Source organism: Anas acuta, chromosome 17, assembly GCF_963932015.1.
Source record: "Anas acuta chromosome 17, bAnaAcu1.1, whole genome shotgun sequence".
Classification (NCBI taxonomy): domain Eukaryota; kingdom Metazoa; phylum Chordata; class Aves; order Anseriformes; family Anatidae; genus Anas; species Anas acuta.
In genome coordinates, this window is record NC_088995.1 from 3082901 (window position 1) to 3099348 (window position 16448).

Here is a 16448-nt window from a genome sequence, read left to right on the forward strand (position 1 = left end):
TTTACCATTACACAATAATGATGGCTTTTTCACCAAAATTTTGATTTTATTTCTTTGAAAGCTATCCATAAGACATAAAGCAGTTATCACATTAATTACAAGCTAAGTTTATTGAAAAAAGGTAAAAATCACTGTACTTTAACACGTGATACCGAGACTCTAGCCAGCAGAGCAATTACATACGCCCCCAGGCACACACATTTCTCCTGTTTAAACAAAAGCCCTGTTTTAAATGCTAGCTGTAGCCACTGATAATAAAGCAGCCTGCATCTGAAACAGCACATTAGAAATCTTTTATTAAGCACCAGCTTAATATTTGCTTACAGTACTCAATGATCTTTTTGCTTTAACTTCCTTTTACCTCTCATTGATTTTTTTTATTTTTTTTTCACGAGCACTTAATTCTTCCTTGGTACAAAACATACCCAAAAAAAAAAAAAAAAAAAAAGAGAAAATCCTTTACACGTGTTCCTGTGGAAATGCTTAATGTTGTTACTTTGCCTCTTCACTGCCCAGGACCTGAGAGACTCTTGTTCATGAACTGTCTCTTCACGAAGCAGATCCACCACTGCAGAAGAAAGTACGAAATGAGAAAACATGCAAAAGCAGTTTCAATGCAATAAATGAAATAATGACTTCCAAGTACTCTACCACTGACAAATAACAAATGTTAAGGCTCCAATTTTGCATGTACGGTTTTCCCTATTGGTTTCTATTGGAATTTAGGAAAACAAGATGACAGGAGTGGATCCAATGAGTTATAAAACAGGGCTGCAGACTCTGAATTAAAGTAAGACATTCTCCTTTCTACTATTTCAACACTATTTTTGCCATTATTCTGTATATGCTATCTCTTTCAATATATTTAGTCCAGTATAATAATGAACAAAGGGGTGCATCAGAAGGCTATGCCTTTGAAACTAAATTAGCCTAACTACTTTCAGTATTAAAACCAGTCGTATTTGCACATGAAACATATGACCAAGAGGTAATTTGTGTATTGATAGGCTATTTTTTTAATCTGGGTATGAGGCAAAACGGTTTACTTCAAGGAAGGTATCAGATCAGAACCACCCAAGAAGATAAACAGCATTTCTCATGCCTGTAAATTTCTGAAAACCTGGAATCCTTAGCCGACAGCATGTAATACTTTGAAGAACTGAATGAGACACCACTTATTACTACCCTGCTTTTAAAAGTTGCCAAAATCGTCATTTGCTGTCTTACAATATTACAGATGAAACGTATTGAAAACTTGCAGTCTGATATCCTGATAAAGTCAGGGAAGCCTGCTCCAAAGTTACCCACCCCTGATCTTTCACCCCATCACCTCACTCCTCTGAAAAAACAAGCAAGTCTCTCATTAAATCTGTGTTGATCACAGCAAAGCCTTACCTTACTAGGCTTGTCACTCTGAGGATCAAATACTTTTTCACAAAGCCGAAGACCGGTTTCTTGCCTGAGCTGCTGCAAGTAGGCTCTCATCACCTCTGAAACACAACACAAGCACAAAATAACACCAAGTGAAATTGAATTTATCATGAAAGCATCGGACATCAATGCCTACAGCAGAAACTGTGAGTTTTCACACCTTTCAGTTTGCTGGCTGGCTGAGTTGGTTTGTTCAATGTACAGCCACACTTGGGATTTTTACATTTAATTTTATATAATGTTAACATAATTTTATATAATTATAAAATCAGTAAAAATGGTTAACCAAACCAGTTTTTTCTCTTTGGTACCTTTGCCCATCATTACAGACTTCCTCTTTTCCCAGTATAGAAGTTGGCTTGGGCTCAGTTACAGAATTTATCTAGCAATTATGTTGATGCAAAAGCCTCTGATCCCTATTGCTCTGTTCTATTGGATTTATGCATCCAGGGAAGTTTTTGGGTCCCTGAGGTCAGAAAATCCAGCTCATGCAGCCCACAGGAGACAGAGCTACAGATTCAGAAGATTCAGTTTTCAGGGTCACTTTTCTAGTCATAGTCACAAAAATGCAGCTGATAAAGTACGGGCCAAAGGAAGCTTTCAGAGTTCTTGGTTTATTCTTACCTTCCTCCTGCTTGTTGGTAGGTTTGGCATAAATGGCATTAAGTGGAAAGCCCGGTTCCCCAGGGATTGGGAAGTTAGTGATTCCTAGCGTGTACATCTCCTTTTCTCCTTGGCCTTTGGAGTTACACTGGAAGAACCAGGCAAACAATTGATTAAAACTTACAAACAAAAGCCTTAGACTCAAATATTTTACCAGTCACTAAAAGACTCATCAAAATTAGCATCACAACATCTCTTTGGAGATCCACAGCCTCAAATGTTTGTGGCTCTGACAACTGGGATTGTGGTGAGCAGTGTTAGTTGTGCCCCTAGGAGGAGAACATCAGCAAATACTCTCGAGTACAATCCCAGAATAGACTGTTTCCCTGCCTACCTTTTGCAGCTTTTTCAAGCACTCAGAAATGTAGAGAGTTATGTAGATCAGTGTTCTGTCGGCCTCATTCTGCAAAATAAGAGCACACACAGAGTCCAGACACTGTTAGACTACAGGATGTTTTATGGAACTGGTAAAAGTTTGAAACAGGAACGAATTCAAACCATTTGTGATAACTTCCTCATCAAAAAGGAACTTGTAATTCATGACATTTATCCAATTAAAAAAAAATAAGTGGGAGGAAGGGGAGGTTTTGTTATCTAATAGAACTATTTAACATGAAAAGAAACGTATATCTGTACCACCAAATATCCAAGGCTTACTGTATACACAGTATCACAAAAAAAATTACCTTAATTTCATAATTTTTGAAGAAAACATTGGCTTTGAAGTAGTAGATGGCTTCGTCTATAATATCTACATCCTTAGCTTAAAAAGAAAAAAGAAAACCAAAGTTAAACGGTGTACCAGTGTACCACATTTGATCGTAACGTTTATTCACTGAAGTAGATAAAAAATGATTCTTCCAAAAGCAAAATAATTTAAAAAATGCAGAAAACAGGGCTACGCTATAGTCTTTGCTATATGGAAGACTGGTGAACTCAGACCATAATATTTAAGTTTCCTACTCTAACAGGAGTTTTAACTCCTTTTTCCTCCTTCCACCATGACTTCTCACTTCACAAAGGGCAGCAGTTCAGCAGTTCCCCAGTTTCCTACCAGCTGAGTAATTTGAGTGTTCAGTGTTGGGATGCCCCAGACTAAAGTTTTGTTTTTTTTGCTACCCTACAGTGCTGCCTTTCTTCCTCATCATCATTTGGCTTCTGAGCAGCCGAGCATCCTCAGCCTCTGCCCCAAAGTGCGAATTCTCTGCAGTTAAACCTCTGCTTCCTCTGACATCAGAGGCTTTGCACCACCACGTCCTCCTCGGAGCCTGCTGACAAGCACACTGAGACACTGGAGGAAGTGTAAAGATAGTAATGGTAGGCTTCATTTCAATTACTAAAGTAACCAAATTACCCAGAGCTGTTCCAGATAACTACTATATGATAATTTTCTATGGCTTGTAACACTTCAGTATCTGAAAACATCACCTACAAAGCAATCCATTTCTAAGCCACAACTCCTCACTGTTACTAGGTCTGGTCTGGGACAAACTGAAATGACTACGAACAATATGCAAAGGGGCTTTCAGAGATAAACTTACTTTCCCGGGGCGCTGGGCCTTTGAACTGGCTTCTGATGGGTAACAGCGCCATGTTCCCAACTAGCTTGGTATCAGAATCCATTAAAGTTGAGTGGTAAGCCTACAGACAGGGGAGAAGACTTGTTAATGCCACTGAAAATGGGCATTTCAGCATCCACTTGGCAGCGCAGACAGATCACAGCTCTCTCCTGTATCCTCACCGAAGTCAGTTTTGTTGGTTAGCTGTGCTTCCAGCAGCCTTTCCTTGCACAAACAAATTATTTTTTTTAACTGGGCCCGTATCTTAGCACCATTCCGGTGACGACCACCACCCCAGCAACCATTTCTGTTAGCAATGATGAAAGAGAGGACAAAATTGGTCCAGCCAACCTGTGTGTGCTGCTCCAGCCCTGGGCTGCCTGAACCCAAGTCGCAAGGGGGAGCAGCCCTGCACTGGGGCATAGCACAGGTCACGAAATTGGTCATTAAACAAGTTAGTTCTCCATCATTAAAAAGGGATTTTGTTCCACGTCTAGCTAATAATAGATAATTATTACTAAAATCAGGCTTATCGCATACACGCTCAAGAAGATTTCTGTGTGCTACAACAGGTGTAAGCAGGGTAAAAAAAAAACCCTCTGAATATGCCACTTCCTACAAAATTGGCTTTGACCAGGTGACCATTGAAGAAGCCTTCCCCACCCCACAGCCCTGCCTTTGCGGGGCCGTGGCAGGCTGCTGCCCTCTAGGCGGGGGGAGGAAGAAGAAAGAGGAAGATGAAGGCTCAGGCCTTGCAGCAGCCTCCCACCGACACCAACCCCCTCCAAAGCGCCAGCCTCCAGCGGCTACGGCCCCGTTCCCCCCTCAACCCCGGCCCCCTTCCCTTTTCACCCCCGGCCCCACAGCCGAGCCCGAGCCCGAGCCCCGAGCCCCGGCCCCACAGCGCCCGCCCGCGCCCGGCCTCCCGGGCCCCTCACCGGCATCTCGGAGGGCAGGGGGCGGCTCGGCGGGGCCGAGCGGGTGGATAGCAAGGATGGGTTCCCAGCAAAACCTTCCTCTTCCTCTTCCTCGGCCTCCGGGGCTGCAGGAAATGAGGCAGCAGGGCGGTGCGAGCAGGGGAAGCCGCAGCCTGCGCCGCCCCGAGAGGCGCCGCTCCCGGCCGGGGAAGGAGCTGAGGTGGGGAGAGGGGTGAGGCAGCACGGAGCCAGCCCCAGCGGGGTGGGTTTTGGGGTGAGGTGTTTGAAAAGCCCCAGGTTTGTCTGGTAGTAGCGACCCACAGCCCTCCCTGGGAGCCAGGGTGTCTAATTTCCCCCCTAAATGACTCGTTGTGTGATTCAGGCAGGAAAAATGATGGGCATTTGAAGCTGAAGGGCTTGGACTTCTTCCATGCTCCATGAGCAGGACACGGTCAAAGGGATACCCCAGCTCCGCTGCATGGGGCTGGGAGCAGCCTTGGGACTGTGAGGATCCTTTCTGCCCAGACCACTCCCTGATTCTATGACTCAGCCCTAGGATGTGCCAGGCTGGAGGCGAGCTAAATCAGCAAAATTTAATTCAGCCACATCAGGCCCCGACGTGATGGGGTTAAGGATTAATCCCAGACAGGCATCAAGACATCCACATCATGACGTTAACCTACCCTGTAACTATTAAAAAAGGACTTGTTTTTTTGGCTCCATGTTTCAAAGTTCTGAAGAACTGTAACTTGGCTGATGTTCATGTTTTGTGGGAACAGACTTAATTTTTAATACACAAACCATATATCCCATATAGTGAGAGATATCATGCCTATACAGAGGCACCCACTGAATTTAAGCATTACATAACCATGAGACCTTTATGGAAAATATTTTAATTCAAGGACTCCATGAGCAAAACTCATTCCTTAGGGTTAAGGAAAACGCAAGGTTGAAAGATACTTGGACATGAGCAGCAGAAAAACATCCTCCAATTCAGCTGAAAGTAGCTTAATAAATAATAAATTGGACTAATAAATTTTGGGAGAAGAAATAAAAACAAAAAAAAATTGAAACATTTAGGAGAATCCAGGAACTTTCTGTACTTATAAAAGAATTAAAACCAACAATATAGTTCATAATATTCTGTCATATAAACTGACATATAGCCCACTTCTCAGTAGAAATGTTAGTTATCTTACAGATAAAACATCAAATATATTTGTACAGCAGTGGATTTTTCGTTGTTTTTAACACACAGGCAAGGTATTTTCTTCCTCTTTCTGAGCATCTATTTTTCACTCATTTACATGATCTTGAAAATACTCATCCACAAGAGCAGATTTATCTTCTTCATTTTCCTGCCAGAAAGAAAACAAAAAAGGTAAAACCTGACTTTTTCCTAGTGGCTGTTTTACATTGTCTGTTCTGTGATGCTTTATTTTAGAAACCACAACAGGAACAATGTCTAATATTGTTCCATAAAACAAATTGCAAAACTTTCTGAAAAGCTGTTTCTAGAGGTATGAAAATGTATAGATCAAAATCTAAATGCAGGTATTTTGCATGTTCAGAGAGTACAAAACCAAATTAAAAGCATTATAGAAGCACTGGACTTGTTCCTTATGAGTTTTGAGCTGAGTAATAAAATTAGACAAACCCTGGAACTGATTTTAACCCAGTGGTCTTCTATCATGTATTTTACATGATAGATGTATGAGAGATACAGATGAGGAATAGCTTTGCAACATGAGATATTGATGCAGCAGATTTTATGGGAGTTTGAACAAACATGCAGGAAAAGATCTTGGTGATCTTAATGGCCCTTTCTGACCTTTAAAGGTTAAAATTCTATTATTTTTGAAATTGAAATTCAACACAACCATTTGAACGGTACTTGCACAAGCAAGACAGTATTAAAGAATCTAATTTTTGTAACTATAAATGAAGATTATATAAGCATTGTCACTAAAAGACTAAACATGGCTTACTTTGAACCATATGAAGGCAATCATTTATTAACAAGGCAAACACATTTCTATTATGACTTGTATTAAGGAGCCCTTTTAGTTTTCATCTTATCATCAGAAGCACCTTACCTTTGGTTCTTTAAATTCAAGATCCTCTCCATACTGAATGGTAAGGTCTATGTGTTGCAGAACTATGTTTATACTTTCCTCATCAGAGCGATCAAAAGGTAGAAATCGAACCATACCGTAATCATCGATCTAGAGAAAGGATTCAAAAGACATGAGAAAGAATATGCACTAAGTCTCCTCACAGTACTCTAAACCACCGCCTTAAACTACGCTTATATTTTTGTAGTCCAGACTGCTAAAGCCATTTGAAGAAAAACTGCAAACCAATGGTAGTTCCCAAATCAGAATATACGTACCAATCCACATATGGATTTAGTCAGTTTTTTGAACATTTTGCTTTTCAATAGGTTTGTAGAATCTTCAATCATAGAATACATATCCGGATCTAAGTACCTGGCAGAAACAAACTCATCATTAGCACTGATCTACAGAATATGTGAGTCACTATGCTTTTAGTCAGCTACCACAGCCAGCTATGATTCTGTGATCTGAATGAACTAACTTAATATCATGGCAACTTATAACCCCTGTTAAATATAGTTTTTGTAAGTATTTTAATATTGCAGATTATGATTGCTAGTAAAAAAAAAGTATTGGTGTTTTTATTTTTCTTTTTGCTACTATACTTCTATACTTAAGAAAGCTTTGAGAAAGACAACAGGGAATACTATTTTTTCAAATTGCAGTACAAATGTAAAAGTAACACCGAGGTAATTCAGTATGTTCAGTACCAAAACAAGTTAGGATCACCTTTAGTTTAGGTTTTCAATGAAGTGCAGTACCCCAGAATGTCATTCAGAATGATGCAAGTTATTCAAGATATTTTTTTACAGAAAAATCTAGAGATATGTACACACATATCTCTAGATAACCTTTTGACTTTGACTAAACTGTAAACATCCTATCCAGGCATTTAAAGACCACATTTGATGCAGAACAAATCCATCTTTTGCCATTCCAAAAAGAGCATATTTTAAATGGGGGAAAGATTAGACTGAATTCTGAGTGAAATTTACCTCAAGGTTATCACACTACAGAGCAAGTAATGTATTGGAACTTACTTTTCTATTTCCTTCTTAGCTTTCTTGCTCAACAAATCCATTTTAGTCATGATGTTAATCTGTGGAATCTCTAAAGAGATCATTGCACTGAGTGCTGCCAGAATTCCGGAAATAAACTGAGGAAATATAAAAAATAACATATGGTTATTTACCAAAAAACACAAAACCATCAAGCAGGACACAATCTACCATACAGCAAGTCCAGCTAATGAACACGTGAAACATGGGCATGAGGCCAAGTGGGGAAGTCATTATCTGTGTTGGAAAAGGGAGGTGACAAGGCTCCTGTCTGCCAGCTGTTTCCAGAGCTTTAAATCTGGATCTGTCACAGAAAAAGATATTAACAAAACTGAAAGCCCTTCTCGGGATTCTTATTGCTGGCTTAGGGAAGGGTCATGCTCTCTCTCCAGATTTGAGAAGGCTCTCATAGAATCACAGGACAATTTAGGCTGGAAGGAACTTTTAGAGGTTATCTGGTCCCTACCAACACTCAAAGCAGAGCTAACTTCTCAGTCAGATTAGGTCGCTCGGGGCTTTTGTCCACCCAAGTTTTGAACAACTCCACAAACTTCCATTACACAGCCTCTCTATGCCCCTGCTCCCTCCTGACCATTCTCACAGTGCAGGTTATTTCCTTTACATCCAGCTGGAACTTTCCTTTCTACAACCTTTATCTGAGACAGCTAATGACGGAAATCAGATCTCCCTTTTTAGTATTCTTTCTTTCAGCCTAAACTCAGCTCCCTAAATCAGATTTCTTGTTCTACATCAATATGAACTTTTACAATTGTTTACAAGATTTCAAATGGGTACCTTAAAAGATTCCACCATAAATTGAGAGTCAACGAGAAACACTCCACAGACACGGAACTCCCACTGCTGAAGCTGCTCCACCAGCTGTTTCATCACTGGCAAATGCGTATAGAGTTCGATCTGGCCTAAGACACATTTGGAATATTAATATGCAGAAATGTAAAGATAACAGAAACATTTCAAAGTTATCGGTTATAGAAACATGGGCATTACACTTAGTATGAATGACAGCTGATAAAGAAAGCCCAATCTTCCAGACAACTGTATTTGGAAGGAATTGTACTGGCAAAGTAGAAATGAATTAAGAACTTTGTTTTCCTTCCTTAACCTCCACTTAGCATTAGCATTGCCATAGTCTTCTCATGCTACATGCTGCTAGCAAAAGTCAGTGCTGTCACCCAAATTAGAATGGAGACAAGTTCACTTCTGAAGCATCTGGAAGCGACTCTGACAACTGTTAATAATACAAAAATACATGAAAAGGAGGCTAAAGGAAGATCTCATCGATCTCTACAACTATCTGAAAAGGTGGCAGTGAGGAGGGTGTCAGTCTCTTTTCTCAGGTGACAAGCAATAGGACACAAGTTGCAGCAGGGGAGGTTTAGATTAGATGTCAGGAAGAATTTCTTCATGGAACGGGTGGTTAGGCATTGGCCAAGGAAAGCAGTGGAGGTATTTAAGAGATGTGTGGATGTGCTGCTTAGGGACATGGTTTAGTCACAGACTTGTCAGTGTTAGGTGATGGTTAGACTTGATGATCGTATGGGTCTTCTCCAACCTAAATGATTCTGTGATTCTATGACCAGCACAGAAATCATCTTGAAAACATTATGCTGTGCACAAAGCACGACACCAACACAGGAATTGTTCACCTGGGCAGTCGAACAGTATGTAGTCATCCTCCACATGCCCCAGGCTCTCCTCCAGCCAGTTGAAGTTATTGGCGAAGTACTCCATGCAGAACACCAGCCCCCCGTTGGGGCCAAACCGCAGGGAATCATCCTCCATAACATCATCCACCTCGATCAGCTCGCGGATATCTGCAACGACATCAGGCACACACGGCGCGTCTGTGGGGGGGGTTCCCCAGCCCACCACCCCCCCAAACCCCACAAGAACCCCCCCAGTCCCCTCAGCAACCCCCTTTTCCCCTCAGGAACCCCTCCTTTCCCCTCACCTGCCATCACGGGGTACCCGAACAGCTCCGCCGCCGGGTCCAGGTTGACCACCTGCACGGCTCTGCCCAGCGCCTCGCAGTGCTGCACCATGGCGGCGCAGTAGGTGCTCTGCAAGGCACAGGCGAGCCGTCAGCGCCCTCCTCACGCTTCCCATCCCGTCACCACACCGACCCTCGCCTCCCCGTTCCCCATTACCCCCTCTCGTCCCTCCTCACCTTCCCGCTGCCCGCCGGGCCCATCACCAGCTGCGCGTAGCGCGGCATGGCGGCGGCCCGGAGCTAGCGGGAGGAGCGGGAGGGGGGGGGGGAAGCTCCGCGAAGCGGCCCCGCTCGGTCTCTCCGCCTCCCCGTAGCCGGCTCCGGTCACCTCACGGAGCGGCTCCGCCCCGAGGCTCTCGCGAGAGGGCGGCGGCGGGGCCGGGGGAGGCGCGCGGGGCCCGGGGCCTGCAGCCGCCGCCGCCGGTGCTGGAGGAGGAGGAGGAGGAGAAGGGGGGAGCCGCGGCCTGAGGGGGCCGCCCGGTAACGGTGCGTGCTGCCCGGCTTTACCTCAGCCCCCCTCCCGGTCCCCGGAGCCCCTCTCCTTGTTCCCGGAGCCTCATCCCCGCACCCCACGTTCCTCCTTCTCCTCCTCCTCTTCCTCCTCCCACGCCCTCCCGACCCTTCAGGTGCCCCCGCCGGCCCCCAGCCCCTCACAGCCCCCCACAGCCCCCGAGCCCCATCGCCCCCCGGCCCCGTTCCCTCAGCATGTTCCCTTAACATAATCCCTCACATTTCGCTTAAAACAGCGTGTTCCGTAATCCCACGTGCTCTCCTTGCACATTTTTCTTAATTTTACACTACATTTCCTGCCACTTTTCCTCCTCCCTTGCGTCCTACAGTTCCAGACTGCTTGGAAGCTTTTGCAGCCATTTTCCCCTCATGGTTACTCCCGGATTTCTCCTGCTGTTCCTATGATCGCGTGTCTTTTCTCTGGGCCTTGCACTTCCCTCAGTCTCCGAGGCTTTTGCTGAGCACAGGAAGATGTGAATAACCTAAAACTGAAGCCCTGACTGTTTCGTTCTGTGACCCACAGGCTGGTGACATGGCCACAGATGTAGCCGATCCTGTGGTCCCTGACTGCAAAGGAGACGTAAGGAGCGGTGCCAGGTCAGATGCTGACTATCCTCTTCGGGTTCTCTACTGCGGAGGCAAGTGCTGAAGGGGCAGTGGGCCGCGATTCTTCCAGTGTGCTGTTTGTGAGGGCAGCCTAGCGGAAAGAGTGAGAGAATCGGAGGTTTTCTTCTGGTCAGCTTTTGTTGAAAAGATAGGCCATGGTCAGCGTGACCTTTCTGAGCTTCTTTCTGAAGTAGCTTGTGTGGTGGATTTTATCCAAAATGTTTCTGGTGAAATGTGGGGGGCTCATGTAAAAGTTACATTAGCGGGAATGGTGCTCAGGCTACAAACTTCTGAGCAGATTTGTTCCTGCAGAAAGCTAGTAAAAAGCTAGTACCTTTAGCACAGACGAGGCCTCTGAGTATCAGTATGATAATAAATAAAGTTAGAATTAAAGTGATCATTGCACTGTGTTTAGAATTCTGTTCTACTCATTACATTTTTCATTATATAGATGAATTTTTAGACAAGTATGTTATTTCATTTTAAAACATACCCCTCAAGATTATTTATTTCGCATTGTGCTTGAACACAGTTGCTGGGGATTAGAAAAGAATCCCTGCTGTGCATGAGTCTGCACAGTTGGTTTGGGTGTGTTTTATTTAGAGTCAAGCCCATCCAACAAGTTACCCGTCTTCTTTGATGGGCTTGGGCCTAGTTTTTCTTGGATCTTTGGGACATAGGTAGCTCTTGGAAAATAGCTATCCAAATCTGTATCTTTTCTCCAAATTGTATGCATCTCCTACTCTTCCTTCACTGACTGATTGCTCTTGCTGTGATAGTTTTATTCTAACACACAGTATGTGATCAAATGACTAATGGGAGGAAAAACTGTGGGGTGGTAGCAATAAAGCAATGTTTTGAGTCAGCGTGATGTTATAACCAGAAGGTGCAATGTAAGAAGTCATTCCTAGCTTTAAAATACCAATTTGAATGAACACTAAGGTTGTAAGTTGAACGTTTTTGTAATTTCTTTTTTTTTTTCTCTCCCTTCTTTCTCCAGTCTGCTCACTGCCAACAGAGGTGAGTTATTTTTTTGTTGTTTCTTTCTGACTTATGATTCTGTGATGATTCTTTCTGACCTTTTCTGGCTTTTAATTGTGGTAGTTCTGTGCTTCAGTTGCTCTCATCTTTAGGATGCCACGAGGCTCCTTATGTGCTGCTAGAATGTTGGTATTGAGTCACCCTAAGGAGAAATGGCTGTGCTAAATAGAACATGTATTTTGCTCTGTTTGTTTGTGACAACATTCATGTGTCCTTTCTTCTCTAGTACTGCGAATACATGCCTGATGTGACTAAATGCAGACAATGGTTAGAAAAGAATTTTCCAGATGAGTTTGCAAAACTTACAGTAGGTAAGAATCTTTCTCTGTGTTCTGGCTTATATGTGTACTTATACATATTCAGAAGTCTTTGAGCTTGTCCATTTCTCAACTTTTCCATCTTCCAGTTGTCTGAAAGTTAAACCATTTTCTCAAAAGTCTAGCGTGCTTTTGGATGCTGTGAAAATAAGTTTGTCAGAAAATCTCAGAAACGATATTTGATCTTCATTAAGGTTTCTGCTGTAACCAGGCATCTGTGCGTTTGTTTCCTGTCAAAGTTAATGTATCCAATTTTATGTCTTCCCAGTCAACTGGATTGCTGGAGGAAAGGTCATTAGTAGTAGGGAGCTTGTTGATTAGAATTTAAATGTCGTTAATTTCTGTTCCTTTTTGGAAATTATGCAGAGACTGTATTGAAACTAACTGCATCCTCGAGCTGAATGTCACAGGTCTAATTTGTCCCAGCACTAGAATGAGGCTGTAACATACATCAGTCAGGGAACCATGGCGCTAAAGCAGGCTGCTTAGGGATCTAGCAAAACGTCACTATGCCTTACTTACTGTTTCTGTAAGGGCATGTGGTAATCTGACCACTAATTTTGTTCTCTTTCTTCTCACCACTCCGTTCTGATGTACGTAAGAAAATTCACCCAAACAGGAAGCTGGGGTTGGAGAAGGCCAAGGAACTGCAGGAGAAGAGGAAGAGAAGAAGAAGCAAAAGAGAGGCAAGGTCTAAATAGTTGTTTGTGGAATTGATTCATGAACAGTTTGGGACATCTTTTTCTCATCTGTAGGCCTGGACGAGGCACGGCTTTCTTGTGTTTTGGTTGTGTTAGCTACCCTTCGACTCCACGCAAAAGATACCCACTGGAAGAAGCGTATATGGTAGCAGAGTTGGTACAGTGATGTGTGCGGTGTTAGTGAAGAGACCTGGGTTGTGTATCTGATTGTCCCATCATTGCAATGGCATTTATTCGGGGAGTAATTCTTTAATCCCCAAATCAGCTGGCATACCTCCCCAAATGCCTGTTTCTGCCCTGTTTAATGTGAGCTTATAGGTTGCTTGCAGAGTAGAGCAAAGAGTGTTTGCCTCTAGAAATGCCTCATGGTGCTGCTTTTGCTTTTTTTCCTTCCATCCCTTCCCAGTATTGTTAGCTATTTCTGTTAAATTAACATACGTCCCATCATAAATCAGAATGCTGTGGTTATTAATACGTATTTGCCTGCTTATTGTCAGCTTTCTATAGTGCTTCATAAATGATGGTTAATAGCGCAGTAGGATTCAGATTTTAAGCCACATATCGCTGCAGATGTTTTATTTTTGTGTCTTGGTAACCAGTTATGTTTACTTTGTCAGTGGGATATGTGTAGTGACAACAGTAACTTAGAATCTCTAGCTTGAATGCTACTTCCAGAGACTTCAGAACATTTTCTTTCAACATTATTTTATTGTGTGGGATGCTGTGGCTAGTATGGGTTTAGTTATAAAATAAGTATTTAAAATCATTGGAGATTTTCTCCTAGAATCTCAAGTTTCTTGTAACCTAGGGTGTGGTGTTAAGTGTGATAGTACAAGATACTCTGGAAGAGAGGGTGAAGAAAATGAGCAAAAACTTAGTGCAGATGTTGACTCAAAAAACTTTGAGATAGCTGATAATTTAAGACAATAAATTGATATCAATTTATAGTAATGTAGAACTGAGAGTGCTGCACATTAAGGAAAAAAATATTTGCAAGGGTTTAGTTTGCTTGTCATGAATTCTTGGCTTTCCTGGTGAGAAGGCTCTAGAACAAAACTTCAGTTACCCTGGGGTAACTTGAGTTTATACAAAGTCAACTACTATGGCTGGCTTCTGTTTGAGGCATGTTTTTTATCTACTAACCCATATATATAAAATGTTTCATACGTGTCCTGCATGAATATGTAGAACTTAACGTGCTGTTTAACCCAGCAGTCCAAGCAGGCAGGTCCTCCTGGCCTTAGTAAATGAACATGAGTTAGTTGCTTTGCATCAGACCCAAACCGTAGGGATTTTAAACTCATGAAAAACATTAAAGTAACAATTCATTCCTAAGATTACTATCAAAGAAAAACGGGCTACATGTAGACCAGAGTAAAGTGTTGAGAACCCCCCGTTTTTATCATTGTAACAGGGTTCTGATGTGTGTGCTATGCTTTAATGCGTATTTGACATGCATAGGTTATTTTTTGTAATACAGAGCTTTCTTGTGCAATGTATTTTTGTTTGCATACATAGATGGGGAGATAGGTTTCATTGTTTACAGGGTTGAAATCTGACAATCTTTTGTCTTTAAGTGTTATGTCATTTAACTGTGTAATCTTCTGTTTTAAAGGTGGAAGAGGTCAGATAAAACAGAAAAAGAAGACGGTACCACAAAAAGTTACAATAGCTAAAATTCCTAGAGCAAAGAAAAAATACGTCACAAGAGTATGTGGCCTTGCAACCTTTGGTGAGTTTTGTTAGGTGTATTTTGTTGCCTTTAGATGTGCCTTTAACCTAAGATGTGCTTGCCTTTAACCTAATATTACCTAGAGTCTTGGCTTGTTTCCTGTGAGTAAAAAAGGTTTCAATTCTGAAACTTTAGTCCCCCCACTGTAGGTATCTGGTCTTCTTTTCTGTTATCTCCCTTCTAGTTTGTATTTCTTCACAAGCTTTTTTTTTTTTTTTTTTTTTAAGTTAACTTAATGCTGGATACTGTCTTTTATTCTCTGCTGGTACACCTTGTCTGAAATATTTAACCCGTTCTTCATTCTCATTTAGCAATCATCAAATAAGAAGTCACTTAGAATTGATTTTTTTTAATCAGTTCTGCGTTTGTGTTCTTGGGAAGTGCATGCAGCTTAGACCTGCAGAAGGAGAATGTATAGATGACTTTTAGTGATTTTGGCATTGAAGAGTGCCAAATTTGTTAAGTCAGTTGTTTTGTATATAAATATCAGACTTCTGCTTTCCATGGAAATCGTATTAAAGTTTTAACTATAAAATATCACTAGTCTTTCAATATACATTTCAAAATAAATTTTGGTTGTAAACTTGAGGAAAAACTGGTATGACAATGACTGTACTTACACTGTTAATTTTCCCATAAACAGAAATCGATCTTAAGGAAGCGCAAAGGTTTTTTGCTCAGAAATTTTCCTGCGGTGCCTCAGTAACAGGAGAAGATGAAATAATCATTCAGGGGGATTTCACAGATGACATTATCGATGTAATACAAGAGAAGTGGCCTGAGGTAATAAACAATTTCTTCTGTAAGACCTCTAGTTTTCCACAGTAGCCTGTGACTTTTCCAGTGATTTTCAAAAATGGGTGTCACCTTCGGTAACACAGACTGTTGTGCAAAAGTAAGACGAGTTGTTGCCCTTCCTCCTAAATGTGAACAATTAGGTTAAGGAGTGATAAAGTTGAAGCTGAATGTTGCTTCCATTGTCCAAGAAACATTAAATCCTTAAAGATATAGTGTAGGAAGGAAGGTGTATCAGAGTAAGAGCTGTCAAATATCTACAGCTTCTTCCTCACCATTTCTTAATGGTGAATGCTTAAGTGTTCTTGTGCTGCCATTCTATTTTTCAAAGTATCTTAAAATATCGAAAAAAGTTGTTCTTTAGAAGAAGGGGTGAACTCATTTTGAGTTGAGCTGAAGTGTAGATGGTTGAGAGTTTTGGTTGCACTGCTCTAAGTGCAGACAGTTTCTTTGACTCTCCCTTGTTCTGGTATTTCCTGGTTTGGATTCCTTCTGAATAACTCCGTAGGCTTGTCCTTGGTCAGAGCCTCATAGACTCAGCTGTGTGATATAGGCATGTGTCACTCCCTCAGCATTTACAGCAGCGAGTCTCAGATGGTGCTGTGTGCTTCTCCTGCACTTCATTACATGTACAGTGAAGAACATTGAGTGAGATGCGTACCAAAGAAATATACTTAACCTGTTTTGGCTTTTTTCCCCATAGGTGGATGATGACAGCATTGAAGATCTCGGAGAAGTCAAGAAGTGATAGCGAAAGACTACCTTTATTTAATTTTATGGTTATTAATGATGTAGCCAAAGTGAGGCTTCTAAATCCATTGACTCTGCAGTGAAACTGTGGAGAACCCGTATCCTTGGCATTTTCACTGTTCTGTATAGGCTGCTTCTTTTTTTTGTTGTGATATTTGCCAAAGCTAAATTGGGGTTCTATCATGCTTACGCATGAAGTAGATTTAAATAAAATTACTGTTCCTCACTAAGTAGTGT

At 41.9% G+C, this 16448-nt stretch overlaps 3 protein-coding genes across 3 annotated transcripts; 1 reads left to right on the plus strand and 2 right to left on the minus strand.

The window, feature by feature from the left end:
• Positions 1–271: 271 nt before the first annotated feature.
• Positions 272–4726, minus strand: ARPC3 (actin related protein 2/3 complex subunit 3). The gene is made up of 7 exons (XM_068654449.1): positions 4592–4726; positions 3636–3735; positions 2781–2857; positions 2429–2497; positions 2056–2182; positions 1396–1490; positions 272–568 (listed from the first exon to the last, which is right to left on the minus strand). Exons 1-7 carry the CDS (start codon positions 4595–4597, stop codon positions 506–508), a joined length of 537 nt encoding a protein of 178 aa, XP_068510550.1. The 5' UTR covers positions 4598–4726; the 3' UTR covers positions 272–505.
• Positions 4727–5450: 724 nt separating this feature from the next.
• On the minus strand, positions 5451–10100 carry GPN3 (GPN-loop GTPase 3). Its single transcript, XM_068654447.1, has 8 exons — positions 9937–10100; positions 9721–9829; positions 9416–9583; positions 8544–8668; positions 7731–7846; positions 6966–7062; positions 6670–6798; positions 5451–5931 (listed from the first exon to the last, which is right to left on the minus strand). Exons 1-8 carry the CDS (start codon positions 9982–9984, stop codon positions 5869–5871), a joined length of 855 nt encoding a protein of 284 aa, XP_068510548.1. The 5' UTR covers positions 9985–10100; the 3' UTR covers positions 5451–5868.
• Positions 10101–10792: 692 nt separating this feature from the next.
• Positions 10793–16441, plus strand: DENR (density regulated re-initiation and release factor). The gene is made up of 7 exons (XM_068654450.1): positions 10793–10907; positions 11876–11895; positions 12143–12227; positions 12836–12919; positions 14550–14666; positions 15310–15449; positions 16165–16441. Exons 1-7 carry the CDS (start codon positions 10802–10804, stop codon positions 16207–16209), a joined length of 597 nt encoding a protein of 198 aa, XP_068510551.1. The 5' UTR covers positions 10793–10801; the 3' UTR covers positions 16210–16441.
• The last annotated feature ends 7 nt before the right edge of the window (positions 16442–16448 follow it).

Excerpts from the sequence above, each read along its gene's own strand:
- DENR (XM_068654450.1), top strand. The coding sequence starts at position 10,802 with ATGGCCACAGATGTAGCCGATCCTGTGGTCCCTGACTGCAAAGGAGAC. Across the intron at positions 12,920-14,549 it reads GAAGAAGAAGCAAAAGAGAG|GTGGAAGAGGTCAGATAAAA; the intron begins GCAAGGTCTAAA and ends TCTGTTTTAAAG. Across the intron at positions 15,450-16,164 it reads TACAAGAGAAGTGGCCTGAG|GTGGATGATGACAGCATTGA; the intron begins GTAATAAACAAT and ends TTTTCCCCATAG.
- GPN3 (XM_068654447.1), bottom strand. The coding sequence starts at position 9,984 with ATGCCGCGCTACGCGCAGCTGGTGATGGGCCCGGCGGGCAGCGGGAAG. Across the intron at positions 8,669-9,415 it reads CATACTGTTCGACTGCCCAG|GCCAGATCGAACTCTATACG; the intron begins GTGAACAATTCC and ends AATGTGTCTTAG. Across the intron at positions 7,847-8,543 it reads TTATGGTGGAATCTTTTAAG|TTTATTTCCGGAATTCTGGC; the intron begins GTACCCATTTGA and ends ATATTTCCTCAG.
- ARPC3 (XM_068654449.1), bottom strand. Across the intron at positions 2,858-3,635 it reads AGGCCCAGCGCCCCGGGAAA|CTAAGGATGTAGATATTATA; the intron begins GTAAGTTTATCT and ends TTTCTTTTTAAG. Across the intron at positions 2,183-2,428 it reads GCTTGAAAAAGCTGCAAAAG|TGTAACTCCAAAGGCCAAGG; the intron begins GTAGGCAGGGAA and ends TGGTTCTTCCAG.